This window comes from Myxocyprinus asiaticus, chromosome 1 (genome assembly GCF_019703515.2).
Source record: "Myxocyprinus asiaticus isolate MX2 ecotype Aquarium Trade chromosome 1, UBuf_Myxa_2, whole genome shotgun sequence".
NCBI lineage: Eukaryota > Metazoa > Chordata > Actinopteri > Cypriniformes > Catostomidae > Myxocyprinus > Myxocyprinus asiaticus.
Window position 1 is genome coordinate 21,821,344 of NC_059344.1, and position 15,599 is coordinate 21,836,942.

Sequence of the window (15,599 nt, forward strand, 5' to 3'; positions counted from 1 at the left end):
TCGCTTCTCCCTATACGCAAACTAAGCAGGTTAATTTGGGAAGGTCCCCGAACCGCCAGAGGCTCCAATGTTGTCAAAGATGTTATAAGCAGCCTACTACTGGTATTTGTCATGCATTCATAATGGTAAAAATATTGCATTTAACATGTAAATCTAAATGTAATGTGAACTGTAGAGGAATAAGGTGGTTCATTAGTGTATTTTAATTATTTCATTTACACACAAAGTTTTGCTTTAAGCCCCCCAAAACTAGGACCGACACAGTTTCATAATCAGAATCAGAATCAGAAGAATCAGAATGAGCTTTATTGCCAAGTATGCTTACACATACAAGGAATCTGTCTTGGTGACAGGAGCTTCCAGTGTACAACAATACAAAAACAGCAGCAAGACTTAAAAATAATTAAAAATTGAATAAAACAATATAAATAAATATCGAAAAGAAAAGAAAGTGTATATAGAATACACAACAGACAATATATATATATATATATATATATATATATACACACACATACATACACACACACACACACACACACACATATATATGTGGAATGTGTATTAATAAAGAAACACTATACAATAAGGTTGTATTTGTTCACATTGGTTAACTACAATAGTTAGCGTGAACTTACAATGAACAATACAGCACTTATTCATATTGGTAAATGTTAATTTCTCATTTTTCATATATGAATAAATTTTAAAATTAAAATTTTATTTTTTAACATTAGTTAATGCATTATAAACTACTGTAAAATTAACTTACAATAAACAGTTGTATTTTCATACATTAACCAATATAAATAACTTCTTTAAACAACTTTGTTCATTATTAGTTCATGACACCTAAGTGTATTTACAAAAGTTAACAAATACAACCTTATTGTAAAGTGTTACCGTATAAAGTCAATTTCATTTTCATGTTAATATTAACAAATAATAATTAAAAAATAATAATAATAATAATAAAAATAAAAATAAATGATTCAAGTGCTCTCTTTCCTAATTACCAGTTAAGTATTTTAGAAATTAGTCTAAGCTATCCCATGTCTTGTTTCTAAACCTGAACAGATGGCACTGCAGTAGAGTTTGGGTAGAGACAGAACAGCAGCCTTTTTTGTGTTGTTGACCTCAGAGGCTATTATTGTGTTTGAATACAGGGAATTACGTACGTACATATGGAGTCTCATTTATAGAGAGCAGAATCTGACTTCAAAACGAAAACAAGAACATGCTTATTTTTGGTGTGAGAACAAAATCTATTAATAAGAAAGTGTGAATAAGAGAAAGAGATGTAGAAAGACTGAGGAGAGAGGCATGTAGTGAGGGGGAGTGCATGTTTCTAGGAAGTGTCATTTGAGACATCTGTTTACCATACACTGGGAACACGTGCTCCAAAAATAAGATGTCCAAGAACTTGGAGATTTACCCAATAACTGTACACATATTCAACAGAATAAAACTCTGTGTATATACTGTATATAATGTGTTTGTGTCACATTCAGTTCCATGCACTCATGCCTGTTTGACTGCTGTAAGTGAATCTGTTCCTGTTATTGTGTCTGTAATCTGTGTTTGCGAGTGTATATGTTTTTAAGCACACAAGTGCTTCTCTGTGTTTGGGTGTAAACACATCCCATTTAAATGTTATAAAAAATATACTCATATACATGGATAAAACATGTTTAAACACTCTTTGCTTCCATCCCATCCTCCTTCCCACGGTGTTTCTTTGCGATGTCACCTATTTACATGTATTGTGAAGTGGTAGGCTTTCTTTTGTATTATCAAAGGTGGGAATGTCAGTGATCAATCAAAATGGTTTGGGATCTGTGTTTTCATCATCAGGACAATAGCAGAGTGTTAATTGCATTAGCTCTTCATAATTACCTCTTTCATCATCTGGTAATGGTAAATGACATTATCAAAGCTTAACTAAACATTTTCTGTGACATCTTAATTGTTAAAGTTTGAGATTAGATTGTACTCTCGCATGTGGTTCCATTAAGGCAACATGAGATATGTACTGTGGTTACTGTATGTCTTTCAGGTCAAACCATGGGTTAAATTCTGTTTTTCTGCAAAATTTGTTTGCAGTGATTAAATATTTATTTTTCTTTCTCTCTCTTTCTTGCCATTTGCTGGTTTGGTCTCTCCCCCTCTTACAAGTCTTCTCCGTTTTCACCCCTCTCATCACGCTCTCCTCAGCGTGATCGTGTTTTTGGAACTCTGGTTCAATCCAGTCTCCTCTGCTTTCCCCCTATTCCCCCCCCCACCCCCAAATTTGTTTTTCATTCCTTCACTCTCTGTTGTCCCATCTGAGACATTCACTTTTGCTTCCCTATTGGTTCTCAGGTTTATGCACATATGTGAGGATTTTTCTTAAAGAGCAAACTGACACATTACACCCACATCAAGTGCAGAACAAGACAGTGTTGTTTTTTCTGTTATGGGTATGCTAAAGGCCTCGATATACTTCAGTAGAAGTAGTTTTGTTTTTCATTCAGAGGTAAAAAGAAGTTCTAAACAGCCGAGTAATGGTATACTGTTTCCGAATATTCAGACATCCGCCACACCGATGTGAGAGGCATTTAGAAGTACATTTAAATATGAGGACACTACATGTAAAACCTTAAAAATGTGTTATCAATGACTTTATGCCTCATTCTGTAGAATTCACATGAGGTCAATAAAAGAAGCTGTTTCAACCACTCACTGATGATTTAAATAATACAGTTGTGCTCAAAAGTTTGCATACCCTGGCAGAAATTGTGAAATTTTGGCACTGATTTTGAAAATATGACTGATCATGCAAAAAATGTCTTTTAGATCATGATCATGTCTTTTATTTAAGGATAGTGATCATATGAAGCCATTTATTATCACATAGTTGTTTGGCTCCTTTTTAAATCATAATGGTAACAGAAATCACCCAAATGGCCCTGATCAAAAGTTTACACACCCTTGAATGTTTGGCCTTGTTACAGACACACAAGGTGACACACACAGGTTTAAATGGCAATTAAAGGTTAATTTCCCACACCTGTGGCTTTTTAAATTGCAATTAGTGTCTGTGTATAAATAGTCAATGAGTTTGTTAGCTCTCACGTGGATGCACTGAGCAGGCTAGATACTGAGCCATGGGGAGCAGAAAAGAACTGTCAAAAGACCTGCGTAACAAGGTAATGGAACTTTATAAAGATGGGAAAGGATATAAAAAGATATCCAAAGCCTTGAAAATGCCAGTCAGTACTGTTCAATCACTTATTAAGAAGTGGAAAATTCGGGGATCTCTTGATACCAAGCCAAGGTCAGGCAGACCAAGGAAGATTTCAGCCACAACTACCATAAGAATTGTTCGGGATACAAAGAAAAACCCACAGGTAACCTCAGGAGAAATACAGGCTGCTCTGGAAAAAGACGGTGTGGTTGTTTCAAGGAGCACAATATGACGATACTTGAACAAAAATGAGCTGCATGGTCGAGTTGCCAGAAAGAAGCCTTTTCTGCGCCAATGCCACAAAAAAGCCAGGTTACAATATGCCCAACAACACCTTGACACGCCTCACAGCTTCTGGCACACTGTAATTTGGAGTGACGAGACCAAAATAGAGCTTTATGGTCACAACCATAAGCGCTATGTTTGGAGAGGGGTCAACAAGGCCTATAGTGAAAAGAATACCATCCCCACTGTGAAGCATGGTGGTGGCTCACTGATGTTTTGGGGGTGTGTGAGCTCTAAAGGCACGGGGAATCTTGTGAAAATTGATGACAAGATGAATGCAGCATGTTATCAGAAAATACTGGTAGACAATTTGCATTTTTCTGCACGAAAGCTGCGCATGGGACGCCCTTGGACTTTCCAGCACGACAATGACCCTAAGCACAAGGCCAAGTTGACCCTCCAGTGGTTACAGCAGAAAAAGTTGAAGGTTCTGGAGTGGCCATCACAGTCTCCTGACCTTAATATCATCGAGCCACTCTAGGGAGATCTCAAACATGCGGTTCATGCAAGACGACCAAAGACTTTGCATGACCTGGAGGCATTTTGCCAAGACGAATGGGCAGCTATACAACCTGCAAAAATTTGGGACCTCATAGACAAATATTACAAAAGACTGCCCGCTGTCATTGATGCTAAAGGGGGCAATACACAGTATTTAGAACTAAGGGTATGCAGACTTTTGAACAGGGGTCATTTCATTTTTTTCTTTGTTGCCATATTTTGTTTTATGATTGTGCAATTCTGTTATAACCTACAGCTGAATATGAATCCCATAAGAAATAAAAGAAATGTGTTTTGCCTGCTCACTCATGTTTTCTTTAAAAATGGTACATATATTACCAATTCTCCAAGGATATGCAAACTTTTGAGCACAACTGTATATATGCAGTAGAAAATGTTTAATTTGTCTTGTTTACATTATGAATTCATGATGCTAATGCACTAACATGCTACACGTGGCCATAATATGCGGCGGTTACAATCTGTTATTGTAATTTATTATGACACTGATACCATTGCAAAGATGAGTGTATAAAAGTGTTTATGTGCAGAACAAAGAAAAAACAATGATGACAGAGGCATATTTTTCTTTAGACAGATGTGTGAATGGCTTTTGCTGCAGATGGCACATGAGTGAATGGGCACTTGAGAGTATTTGAGAAGATTTGATTCCTTTAGTAGACAAAAAAAAAAATAAGTAAATAAAAAATCTCATGACTTGGTCTTGGAAAATGTCTCTAAGTGAACGATAATACAGATGTAGGTACATCTGCACCAGTTAAAAATTTGTCATTTGAAATTGCACTACATTTGAATGTACACTACAATCTTCAAGACAAAGGACAGCTGGCTCTAACAAGGACAGAAAGAGATGTGGAAGGCCCAGATACAACTAATCAAGAGAATAAGTACATCAGAGACTCTAGTTTGAGAAATAGACGCCTCACATGTCCTCAGCTGACAGCTTCATTGAATTCTACCCGCTCAACACCAGTTTCATGTACAACAGTAAAGAGAAGACTCAGGGGTGAAGGCCTTATGGGAAGAATTGCAAAGAAAAAGCCACTTTTGAAACAGAAAAACAAAAAGAAAAGGTTAGAGTGAGCACAGAAACACAGACATTGGACAACAGATAATTGTAAAAGAGTGTTATGGATCTTAACCCCATTGAGCTTTTGTGGGATCAGCTAGACTGTAAGGTGCTCATGTTACATTCAACTGTCACTCAATTTTAAAGGTGGCATGCAGGTGTCGTGAGCACATCAGAAGTGCAGCACGAGCGCATCATACAGACATGTCTGAGCCTGAACCTTTATTTCTGCCGCCAAATCGGTTGAAGTCCGCTGTCTGGGATTACATTGGGTACACTAAAGACCCACGAGGCACCATCAATGTAACACCATCTCCGTGAGACCAATCCCACGGAATTTGAGTAGATGAATGTTAGTGGAAATACAGTATACAGGACAATAAATTATAGTCACTGTTTCATAAAAACACCAGATTCAATGTAGTTTTACATGATTTGTAATGACTAGGTAGGCTAAAGTTAATTTTATGCTTTCTGTCACATTCACAAATGCAGCAAACGGATTTACGCACCCCTTCAACATTACGACGTGCCAACTGTTTGTTCATTTGCTTAAGTGCAGCGCAATAGTAGGCCAACAATGTGTTTGATACTACTAATAATATGTTTTATTTGTAAAACATATGTAGTACTAAATAGGGTTCACAAAGTGCATGGCTTTTTGTGTGCAGGAAATTGACATTGACAGTATGCATGCAGGAAACTAACAGTGAAACTGTGGCAGAAAAGAGAACACTTTGAAGTAGTTTAAGAAGTTCTGAACATTTTTTTCAAACTGTAATAGTAATTTTTCACATTATTAATGTCCTGACTATACATTGTGATCAGCTGAATGCCACTTTGGTGATTAAAAGTACCAATTTCTTTCCACAAGAGCAAAATCTGAACATTATTTCAAACTTTTGGCCGCCAGTGTATATTAAGCAGTTTATTTTCCTCTTTAACACCACGTGCAATTTTTTGTATGCAGATGGTGTAATCTCAGTCTACTTCAGTGGTGTATTATGATGTCACAGGTTGGTGTGGTTCATCATTCAGCTGCAGATCTCATGAATTCTTTATAGTCACATCATAGAGCTAAAAATAACTCTGAGAGCTTGCACTACCACACCAGTCGTTATATCTTTACGACAAGCAATGACTGCTTGAGGTCAAATGATTAGTGTTTTTTTTCTTTACATTTTTTTATTTTTTCATGATGTCAAAAGGCTTATCTGTTGTATATTGGGTATATGGTGTTCTCAAAGTCAACCTGAAGAAAAAAATAAACTCCACTGCAACCCATTTTACTTCCATAATGTGCTATATTTCTGAGTGAAACAGGATGTTCAATGAGAAAAATGTTGGTTGAAATGTTAGTGACCTTGGTGAAGAGGCAGATGTTACTAAAACAAAAACAACAATTTATATGGAATGATGTGCACAGTAAGACCAGGATGAATATGTATTAAACTAGTGAATAGGGTCCAGTCCATTTTGATGTCATATTGATTTTAAATTAATACATAAGGTACATTGGCCAACAAGACAACAGCATTAGTGTAGAACACAAAAAATGTTGTCAAAAATGTTTTATTTTTAAATTAAAATTTATTGTGTTGTGGGTAAATGTTGCTGTGCTGTCAATAGCTTAGCTTAGCTAATAATTAAATGTTATGCACTGCAAGGCCATTGTAGTAACACACTTGGATTATGAATAATTCTTGCATCATGCAATTCTGCTTAGACTAAGCAAGCAATTCTTGTTTCAGTAGGAAATACATGAACAAATTGAAGAAAAAATGTGCTCGTCAAGGCAGTTCACGGGAACTTTAAGGGGTTAGATCACCCAAAAATGAAAATTCTCTCATCATTTACTCACCCTCATGATATCCCAGGTGTGTATCTTTCTTCAGCAGAACACATTTGAAGAAAAATAGAAAAATATCTTTGCTCAGTAGGTCCTTAAAATGCAAGTGGATGGTGATCAGACTTTTGAAGCTTTAAAAATCAGACAGTCAACATAAACGTCATCGATACAACTCCAGCAGTTAAATTAATGTCTTCAAAAGTGACACGAATGCTTTTGGTGTCAAAACGATCAATATTTAATTACTTTTTAACTATAAATCATCACTTCCGGTCAGCAGTGGTATGTGCATGTGATGTAATCGCGTTGGCATTTTGACGTTGGCGTGTTCACGGCAGAACTGACGCACATGCGTCACAGCCGGAAGAACAGCGCTGTTTACAAGTGAGCAGGAGGAACGCTGATCAGAAGCTTTGTTGGTTTTGGTTTAGAGCTGTATTTATCTGTTTCTTTACTCACAATGTTGCGTTTGTGTGCTTATCCTGGATGTCACAACCGAGAGAAGAATGTGAGATTACGTCCGTTACATGCCAACATGAATTCGTCACACAAGAGACAACGTGAATTCAGTGCTTTCGTGAATGCGTATACTGCTGCTGACAAGAGCGATGGTTTATAGTTAAAAAGTACTTAAATATTGATCTTTTCCGAACCAAAACCAATTGTGTTGCTTTAGAAGACATTCATTTAACTGCTGGAGTCCTATGGATGATGTTTATGCTGACTGTCTGTGATTTTTAGAGCTTCAAAGGTCTGATCCCCATTCACTTGCATTTTAAGGAACTACTGAGCTGAGATACTTTTCAATTTTTCTTCAAATGTGTTCTGTTGAAGAAAGAAAGTCATACACACCTGGAATGGCATGAGGGTGAGTAAATGATAACTTTTGTAATACACTCACACTCACCCCATAAATATGATCATTCTGATTTGACTTGAATGTGCCATTAAAGGGATAGTTCATTTAATTTTCTTACCCTCATTCGATCCAAGATGTGTATGACTTTAATTTTGTTTCTGCAGAACACAAACAAAAAAAAGATTTTCAGAAGAATATCGCTGTTATGTAGGTCAGTTCAATGTAAGTGAATGGTGGCCAGAACTTTGAAGCTCAAAAAAGCACATAAATGTAGCATAAGAGTAATCCATAAGACTCCAGTGGTTTCAACCAGTGTCTTCTGAACAGATCCAATTGGTTTTGGATGAGAATAGACCAAAATATAACTCCTTTTTCGACTATAAATCTTGACATTAGCAGTCTCCTTGGCGATCAGGATTTCAAGCTCGATTACACCTCCTATAGCGCCATCTAAGGCTCTGCACATGTGTCAAGCACTAGAAAATGAAATCAAGCTTGAAATCCTGATCATGCCTAGAGATTGTAATGGCAAGATATTCAGTGAAAATGAATTACAATTTGGTTTGTTCTCACCCAAAACCAACTGAATCGCTTCAGACGACATGTTTAACCACTGTAGTAGTTTGGATAACTTTATGCTCCCTTAATGTGCTATTTGTAGCTTGAAATGTCTGGCCACCATTCACTTGCACTGAAATGACCTATAGAGCTGAAATATTCTTCTTAAAATCTTTGCATGTGTTCTGCAGATGAAAGTCAAACACATTTGGGATGGCATGAGGGTGAGTAAATGATGAGCATCACCAATCAAATTAGTTGCCATGGGATTAATGAACTGTTCTGTAATTTATGCAATTTACATGTACTTTTGATACTTAAGTAAATTTAATATCAGTTACTTTAATACTTTTACTTAAGACGTTTTCTCGTGAGCTACTTTTACTTGAGTCAGTTTCCATGAAAGTAACTTTAGTTTTACTCAAGTATGACAAATGGATACTTTATACAACACTGCCCAAACCAGAGCCGAGAGTTTGGTTGGTTAGCACGGGCAGTTAGCCCCTGCTGGTAGATGCCTACACTATTTGCAGGAAAGTAGCTGTGTATTCTGCTAAAATATATTTAATAACATATAAATAGCAAATATTTAATGATATTATAGTAGATGATACCAGTACACAATTTAATCTGAGGGTTTGTGAAATCCGCTTATATTTTTCTCTGTCTGCTGCCTTTCATAGCTCATGCACCAACAGCAGTGCTTTTCTCTTCCAAGTACACACTTTGGTCATGTAATGCCCTCTGAACTGTGTCCAGAACTGAATGCCCATGGCAGCATGCAGGTTTCGATCTTCTGAGGTGGTCCTGCGGCAGCCGTGCAACTGCCTTGACATGAATGAGAAAGTTAACAGAGAGCTCTCTCCAGGTATTATTGACCTTCTAAAATGGCAGCGAGGGGGAGCTTCTGGAAAACTGGAAACTATCATTATTTTTGCACTTCTGATTGGTGCTGCTTGTGGCACAGAAATTACACGCTTTAAAAATGTCCAATAATTTCTCATACACTGTCGCTCGTGCATCTTTACACCAGCAGATGGCGCCAATTGGCCAAATATAGACTTTCATGTATTTGCAGTGTGAGGAATTGTAATTGTCAAATCCAACTCTTACACATTATTTTTGCTTTTTTACCTTAATGAGGAATTTAATGAGTTAAAGGGATAGTTCACCCAAAAAGGAAAATTCTCTCATTATTTACTTTGATGCCATCCCAGATGTGTATGACAGTCTTTCTTCAGCAAAACACAAATAAAGATTTTTAGAAGAAGACAGAGCTCTGTCAGGTCCTTATAATGCAAGTAAACGGGTGCCAGCACTTTGACAGTCCAAAAGTCACATTTAGGCAGCATAAAAGTAATCCACACGACTTCAGTCGATCAATGAAAGTCTTATGAAATAGGAAATAACTATAAGAAATAGTTCACCCAAAAATTTATATTCATGTATTCATCATTTATTCACCCTCATGCCATCTTCTGCTGAACACAAACGCTTGAACACTTGAAGCTCCAAAAAGCACATAAAGGCAGCATAAAAGTAATCCATAAGACTCCAATGATTAAATCTATGTATATCTTCAGAAGTGATATGACAGGTGTGGGTGAGAAACAGATCAATATTTATAAAGTCCTTTTTTACTATAAATTCTCCTCCCTGCCCAGTAGGTGGTGATATGCACGAAGAATGCAATTCGACAAAAACAAAAAGAAGAATGTGAAAGTTAAAGTGGAGACTGACAGTAAAAAAGGACTTCAATATTTGTCTGTTTCTCACCCATACCTATCATGTCGCTTCTGAAGATTTGGATTTAACCACTGGAGTCTTATTGATTACTTTAATGCTACCTTTATGTGCTTTTGGAGCTTCAAAATGTTGGTACCCATTCGCCCTTTCAGAAAAAAGAAAGTCATACACATCTTGGGTGGCATGAGTAAATGATGAGAACATTTTCATTTTTTGGGTGAACTATCCCTTCAAACCTGCTTAAGTACACCTTGGAGTACGCATATCCTTGTATGGAAATCATAGGACACAAATCTCTTGAGCTATAGAAGTATTTAATTGACTAATTTGTATTCAGAACATATTAAGTTTGCAAAAAAAAAAAAAGGAAAGGACAGGACAGGACAAGACAGGAAAATAATTTTTACAACTGCTTGACTTCAGGTTTGGTCTCTTAAAATAATAATGAAAGGGATTTCCAACCACATGTGTCCAATACATCTATCGACTTAAAAAAAACGGGATTCCTCCGCTCCCCTGTTTTCCATCTCTACAACTCTTTCTCAGACAGAAACTGGAACTGAGGGAACTCATCATCCTCATTAAGTAAGATAGACAAATGCAAGACAGATATGCAGCACAGCATTACCAAGTCCCCAGGTGCCACTCAGTGGCTCACTGGCAGGCTGATGAGGAGGCAGGCAGCACAGGCAATGCCACATACTGTATGTGGACTGTGTAGAAGAGTCTCAAAGCATGTGGTCACATATCCGTCTTAAAGCTGATTTTGTAATGACTCAAATGATACATATATGCCATTCCCAGGATGGATGGGTTCATGGGATATCTAGGTAAGGTGTGGCTCATTTTCCAAACTAAACAATGTCATAGTCCAAGTAAGTGACAATCAGTGCTGGATTATTTATTTATTTATTTATTTATTTATTTATTTTTACTACAAAATACGAATTACTTATTACTAACTACTGATTACTGACTTTACTAATTACCTAATTGAAAAAGTAATCACATTACAAATCACTTTTAAGTTACTTTATAAACCCTTTTCACAATGTTTTTTTTTTGTACACAAAACGAATTCAAAATAATGTTTATATATTTTCTGCTTGTTCATTATCGCATGCAACTCATACAGTTAGCACCATGCATTTCTCCCTTAAAATGACACATTAGCGGCCGCATGTCCTTCAGCTTACCACAAACACAACCTGATATTCATATGGATGTAACTCATGTTTTAAATGTATTTTACATTAATAATATTATTTTAGAAATATGTGTAACCCATGTAATTCACTGAAAGTCAGTAACTGTAATCTGATTACAAGAATTCAAAATGTAATGCCTTACATGACTTTTTATACTAAAAGAGTAATTAGATTACAGTAATTAATTACTTTGTAATCAGAACACACCCAAGACTGATGACAATTTATGATAATTTTGCTTGTTTTTTTTTTTTTTTTTTTTTTTTGTGTGTGTGTGTCTGTGACCCATCCTTGATCATAACGTACATATGCAAAAGAGCTGCATCAGTAAAACCCACAGTAGTTTTAAAACAGAGAGATATTACAGATTCCTGTCCTCTTTTCACTTCTTCAGATTAGCCTGATTTAATAATATTAAATGTCCTCAAGATAGACATTGAAGAAGTTCACAATTACACTTATACTCTAAAACTGGCTGTCGCCCGGTGAGTCATAATAACTGTCCATGTTAGTGTGGTGAGATGCGATTATATAATTTTTCATTAGCATTAAAATGATTACTAACTTATATTTTAAATGAAACACATATGTGTTTAAAACCCAGTGTTAGGTTATTACTTTATCTGTTTCACAAACTAACATCATAATGTTCACTTCCTTGCTCAACAGCCAACTGGATTTTAAAAATTCTTTATTATCCTCTTGAGGGCACTGTTCTACAATTTTTAAGTTTTATGTAGGAGACACTTTGCCAAATAGCAGAGTGGGAGAAGTGTTTTGTTTTTATTGTTGTATTTGTAACTCTTGTTTGTGAATGTTAAAAAATTGTATAAGCACTGATATATTTCAATATAGATAAGCAAAGTGCTAAAGAAGTTAGGCTGTTGTCTTAGCTTGACTTTTCTTTTTCTTGCTTAGATAAATGTCAAGAATGTGTCAGTACCATATCCGATTGGCCGATCAGGTAAAAGACAAACAGCATGTTGGTGCAGCCATCCTTATGAGGACTCTCCATAGACATAATGATTTTTATACTGTACGAACTATATATTCTATCCCCTAACCCTAACCCAAACACACACACACACCCCAGGAGCCCCAGCCTTGCAGACCTCTTCCTATCACTTTATGGTGAGTGGACATTTGTGTGTTCCTCTGAGCAGGTCAGACACTGCTGCTCTTGTCATGCACACAGCCCTGGTGAGTCTAACACTCTTTTGCTCTCAGGTGCAAATTATCCCACATCATCACTTTACATTTAGATTTATAGGCCGCACTTAACACTCAGCATGCTCTTTCAGTAAAGAGTCAGAAGCTGCCTGCGCTATAATCTCACAATTTTTTTTCTCCCCTTTTCGGAATACCCAATTCCCAATGCGCTATAAGTCCTCATGGTGGTGTAGTGACTCTCCTCAATCCGGGTGGCGGAGGATGAATCTCAGTTGCCTCCGCGTCTGAGGCCGTTAATCCGCGCATTTTATCATGTGGCTTATTGAGCGTGTTAATGTGGAGACATAGCGCGTGTGGAGGCCTCATGCTATTCTCCGCGGCATCCACGCACAACTCACTACGTGCCTCACCGAGAGCGAAAACCACATTATAGGGACCACGAGTAGGTTACCCCATGTGACTCTACTCTCCCTAGCAACCGGGCCAATTTGGTTGCTTAGGAGACCTGGCTGGAGTCACTCAGCACGCACTGGATTCGAACTCGCGACTCCAGGGATGGTAGTCAGCATCTTTACTTGCTGAGCTACCCAGGCCCCCATAATCTCACATTATTGACAACAGTTTTCCCTCTTGTCTTGTCAAAGCTGTGATTCTTCACATTTGGTGACCATTTGTATTAATTCCAGCTTTAATATGGTTTAAAATGCTCTATTATACAGCTTAGCTTTAGCCAGCCTGCCTAAAACTATGTAAAGCATTTGTTTTGGTTACAGATAAAATCACACAAGAGAAGAGAGAAAGAATAAAAGTGAGAAAAAAAAGACAGAGGGGGGTCAGATCCTCCTTCAGATTTCTCTCTTTACAAGACCCCCAAAAGAAAACCAGAGGAATTAATAAAGACTGCAGGCACTGCTGATCTTACAAAACACATTTGTTATATGTCACTCCTGATTATAACATGTAAGCTCCAGGATCTTAGATATAAACTTGTTAAGTTATTTTGGTATCCATTTCATGGTTGTTTTGTTTACAGCCATCCCCCTTCCCCAGTTTTTTTTTTTTTTCATTTGCAGATGGCTCTCTTGGTATCTGCCTGGTGTGATGTGGTGAGACTGTTTGTCCGAGAGCTGACGAGTGCCAGACATATGGAATTTCTTTCCTCTGCTGCTGCTCACTCTCTCGTCCTTCTTACTCCCTCTGTCTCGCACCAGCACACACACCCTCTCTCTTTCTCGCACTCACAGAACTTTTTTTTTTTACCGCCTAGCTCCTTTTTAAATGATTTTGAGAGAGTGGAGAGAAGCATTTGGATAGTGGTTGAGATGCAGGAGCACCACAGATTCCTGAGACCAGCGGAGAGATAGGAGCCTCACCCTGCCTGGAAAAGAAATAGAGCAAATAGAGCAAAAGAGGAGAAGAAAGAGGAGAAACAAGAGGCTCCTCAATATTACAATTATTACTATTGCCACATCACTTCTTTGCAACCACTATTGGATGTCTTTGTTGGTTGTGCGATAATGGAGACACTAAGACTGACATTGTTCTCCTTAATGGTCTTGCTGCTGTTCTGGTCTGTCTCTACCGCCCGGCAAAACCTCTCAGAGAGAGCGGAGAGGAAAGTTGAACGTCTGGGCCAGGTCTTCCGAAAGAATGTGCGTCTTCTTCGGGAGCAGGGTGGCCTTCTGGATCTGGTTTTCCTTGTGGATGAATCGTCCAGTATGGGAGCTTCAAACTTTGGGAGCGAGCTGCGATTCGTACGGAAGCTGCTGTCAGATTTTCCAGTGGCGCCGGAGGCAACCCGTGTGGCGCTGGTGACATTTAGTTCCAAGAACCATGTTGTTACAAGAGTGGACTATGTGTCGATGCCCAAAGCTCACCAGCACAAGTGCTCTCTCTTCAGCAAAGAGATCCCTTCCATCACCTACAGAGGAGGAGGCACCTACACGAGGGGGGCTTTCCAGCGGGCAGCGGTAAGAGCAGTTGTGTAATAACGTTGTTTGAGTGTTTTCGAGACTGAGCATGCAAGAAATAATTTAAGCACTAGAAGAGAAGAAAGAAAATCATAAAAGATAGATTGGGAAATGATGGAAGGAGGTAATCGATCAGAAGAAAAGAGTTGGAGAACTTGAGCGAGAGTATAGCAATGTGTAAGGCAAGTGTTGTCTGACAGTTGGTCTACCATCTAGTGTCAGTTAATGAATGTTCAGACTTTGAAGTATGCTGAGTATAATCTATATTCCTCCACGGCTCTTTCATGTTCCTCAACAAATCGATAAATTGAGTTGGGGGGTTGGCGAGAGATGTGCGTGCCGGTATATGTTGGAGCACCGGTATTTGTCGCGGGCAATAAGCGTGCGTGATCTCCGGCAGGCGAACTCCGGACGTCATAGCACTTTCGGGGGTATTGAACCATATCACTTGGGCCCCTCTGTGGCTGGGCCACTGAAAGCTATGATTAATGAGTATGATTAATAAAACATGCATTCCTATTGACTGCATTACATCATAGAGCTGTTCAGTTTGTAGGTCACAAACCCAGAAGAGAATTCACCTTGGGTTCCCTTGGGATTTTCCTATGGGGTCTTATCATGGGAGTTTTGGATTTATGAGTAAAGCAAAGTCTGTGGAAAACATTACTTGACAATATGTGGACATTTTGTTCTACAACATATATTACACACTTTTATACCTCAAGCGTGAATTTTGACACTGGACTGAATTGCATACATTTCTTAAAAATCATACAGCGGCTTCAAAATTCACATTTGAGCAGTGGCGGGCCATGCATTAAAAGTCTAGGCCTTCAGTGTGATTCATGCCATTAAGAAAACACAGTTTCACAATGAATAAGGCACCCTATGCCTTTGGGCATCATACATTATGTCGCAGCTAATTAGTAATACCAATTGAAATTTTAAAAAACATGTCCACGCACAAAAGCCAGAACTAGAAACTTAATGCTCAAGCAAGCCTAATTTTAACTGCAACATGACTGTTTTGTGAAATGAACGTCTCCCGAACAGACATTCAGAAATCATCATTTTTCATATGAATCTACCAAGGAGGTCTATAATACCTGGAAAAATCTATCTGATAATATTTGCGAT

At 37.8% G+C, this 15,599-nt stretch overlaps 1 protein-coding gene across 1 annotated transcript in view; it reads left to right on the forward strand.

Annotated features, from left to right (window-relative positions):
• The first annotated feature begins 13,405 nt into the window (after positions 1 to 13,405).
• LOC127429123 (sushi, von Willebrand factor type A, EGF and pentraxin domain-containing protein 1-like) overlaps positions 13,406 to 15,599 on the forward strand; it is a 162,113-nt gene continuing 159,919 nt past the window's right edge. Inside the window, exon 1 of the mRNA XM_051677987.1 lies at positions 13,406 to 14,462. Coding sequence (XP_051533947.1) covers positions 14,010 to 14,462 — 453 coding nt within the window. The 5' untranslated portion in view covers positions 13,406 to 14,009. The remainder of the gene's footprint in view (positions 14,463 to 15,599) is intronic.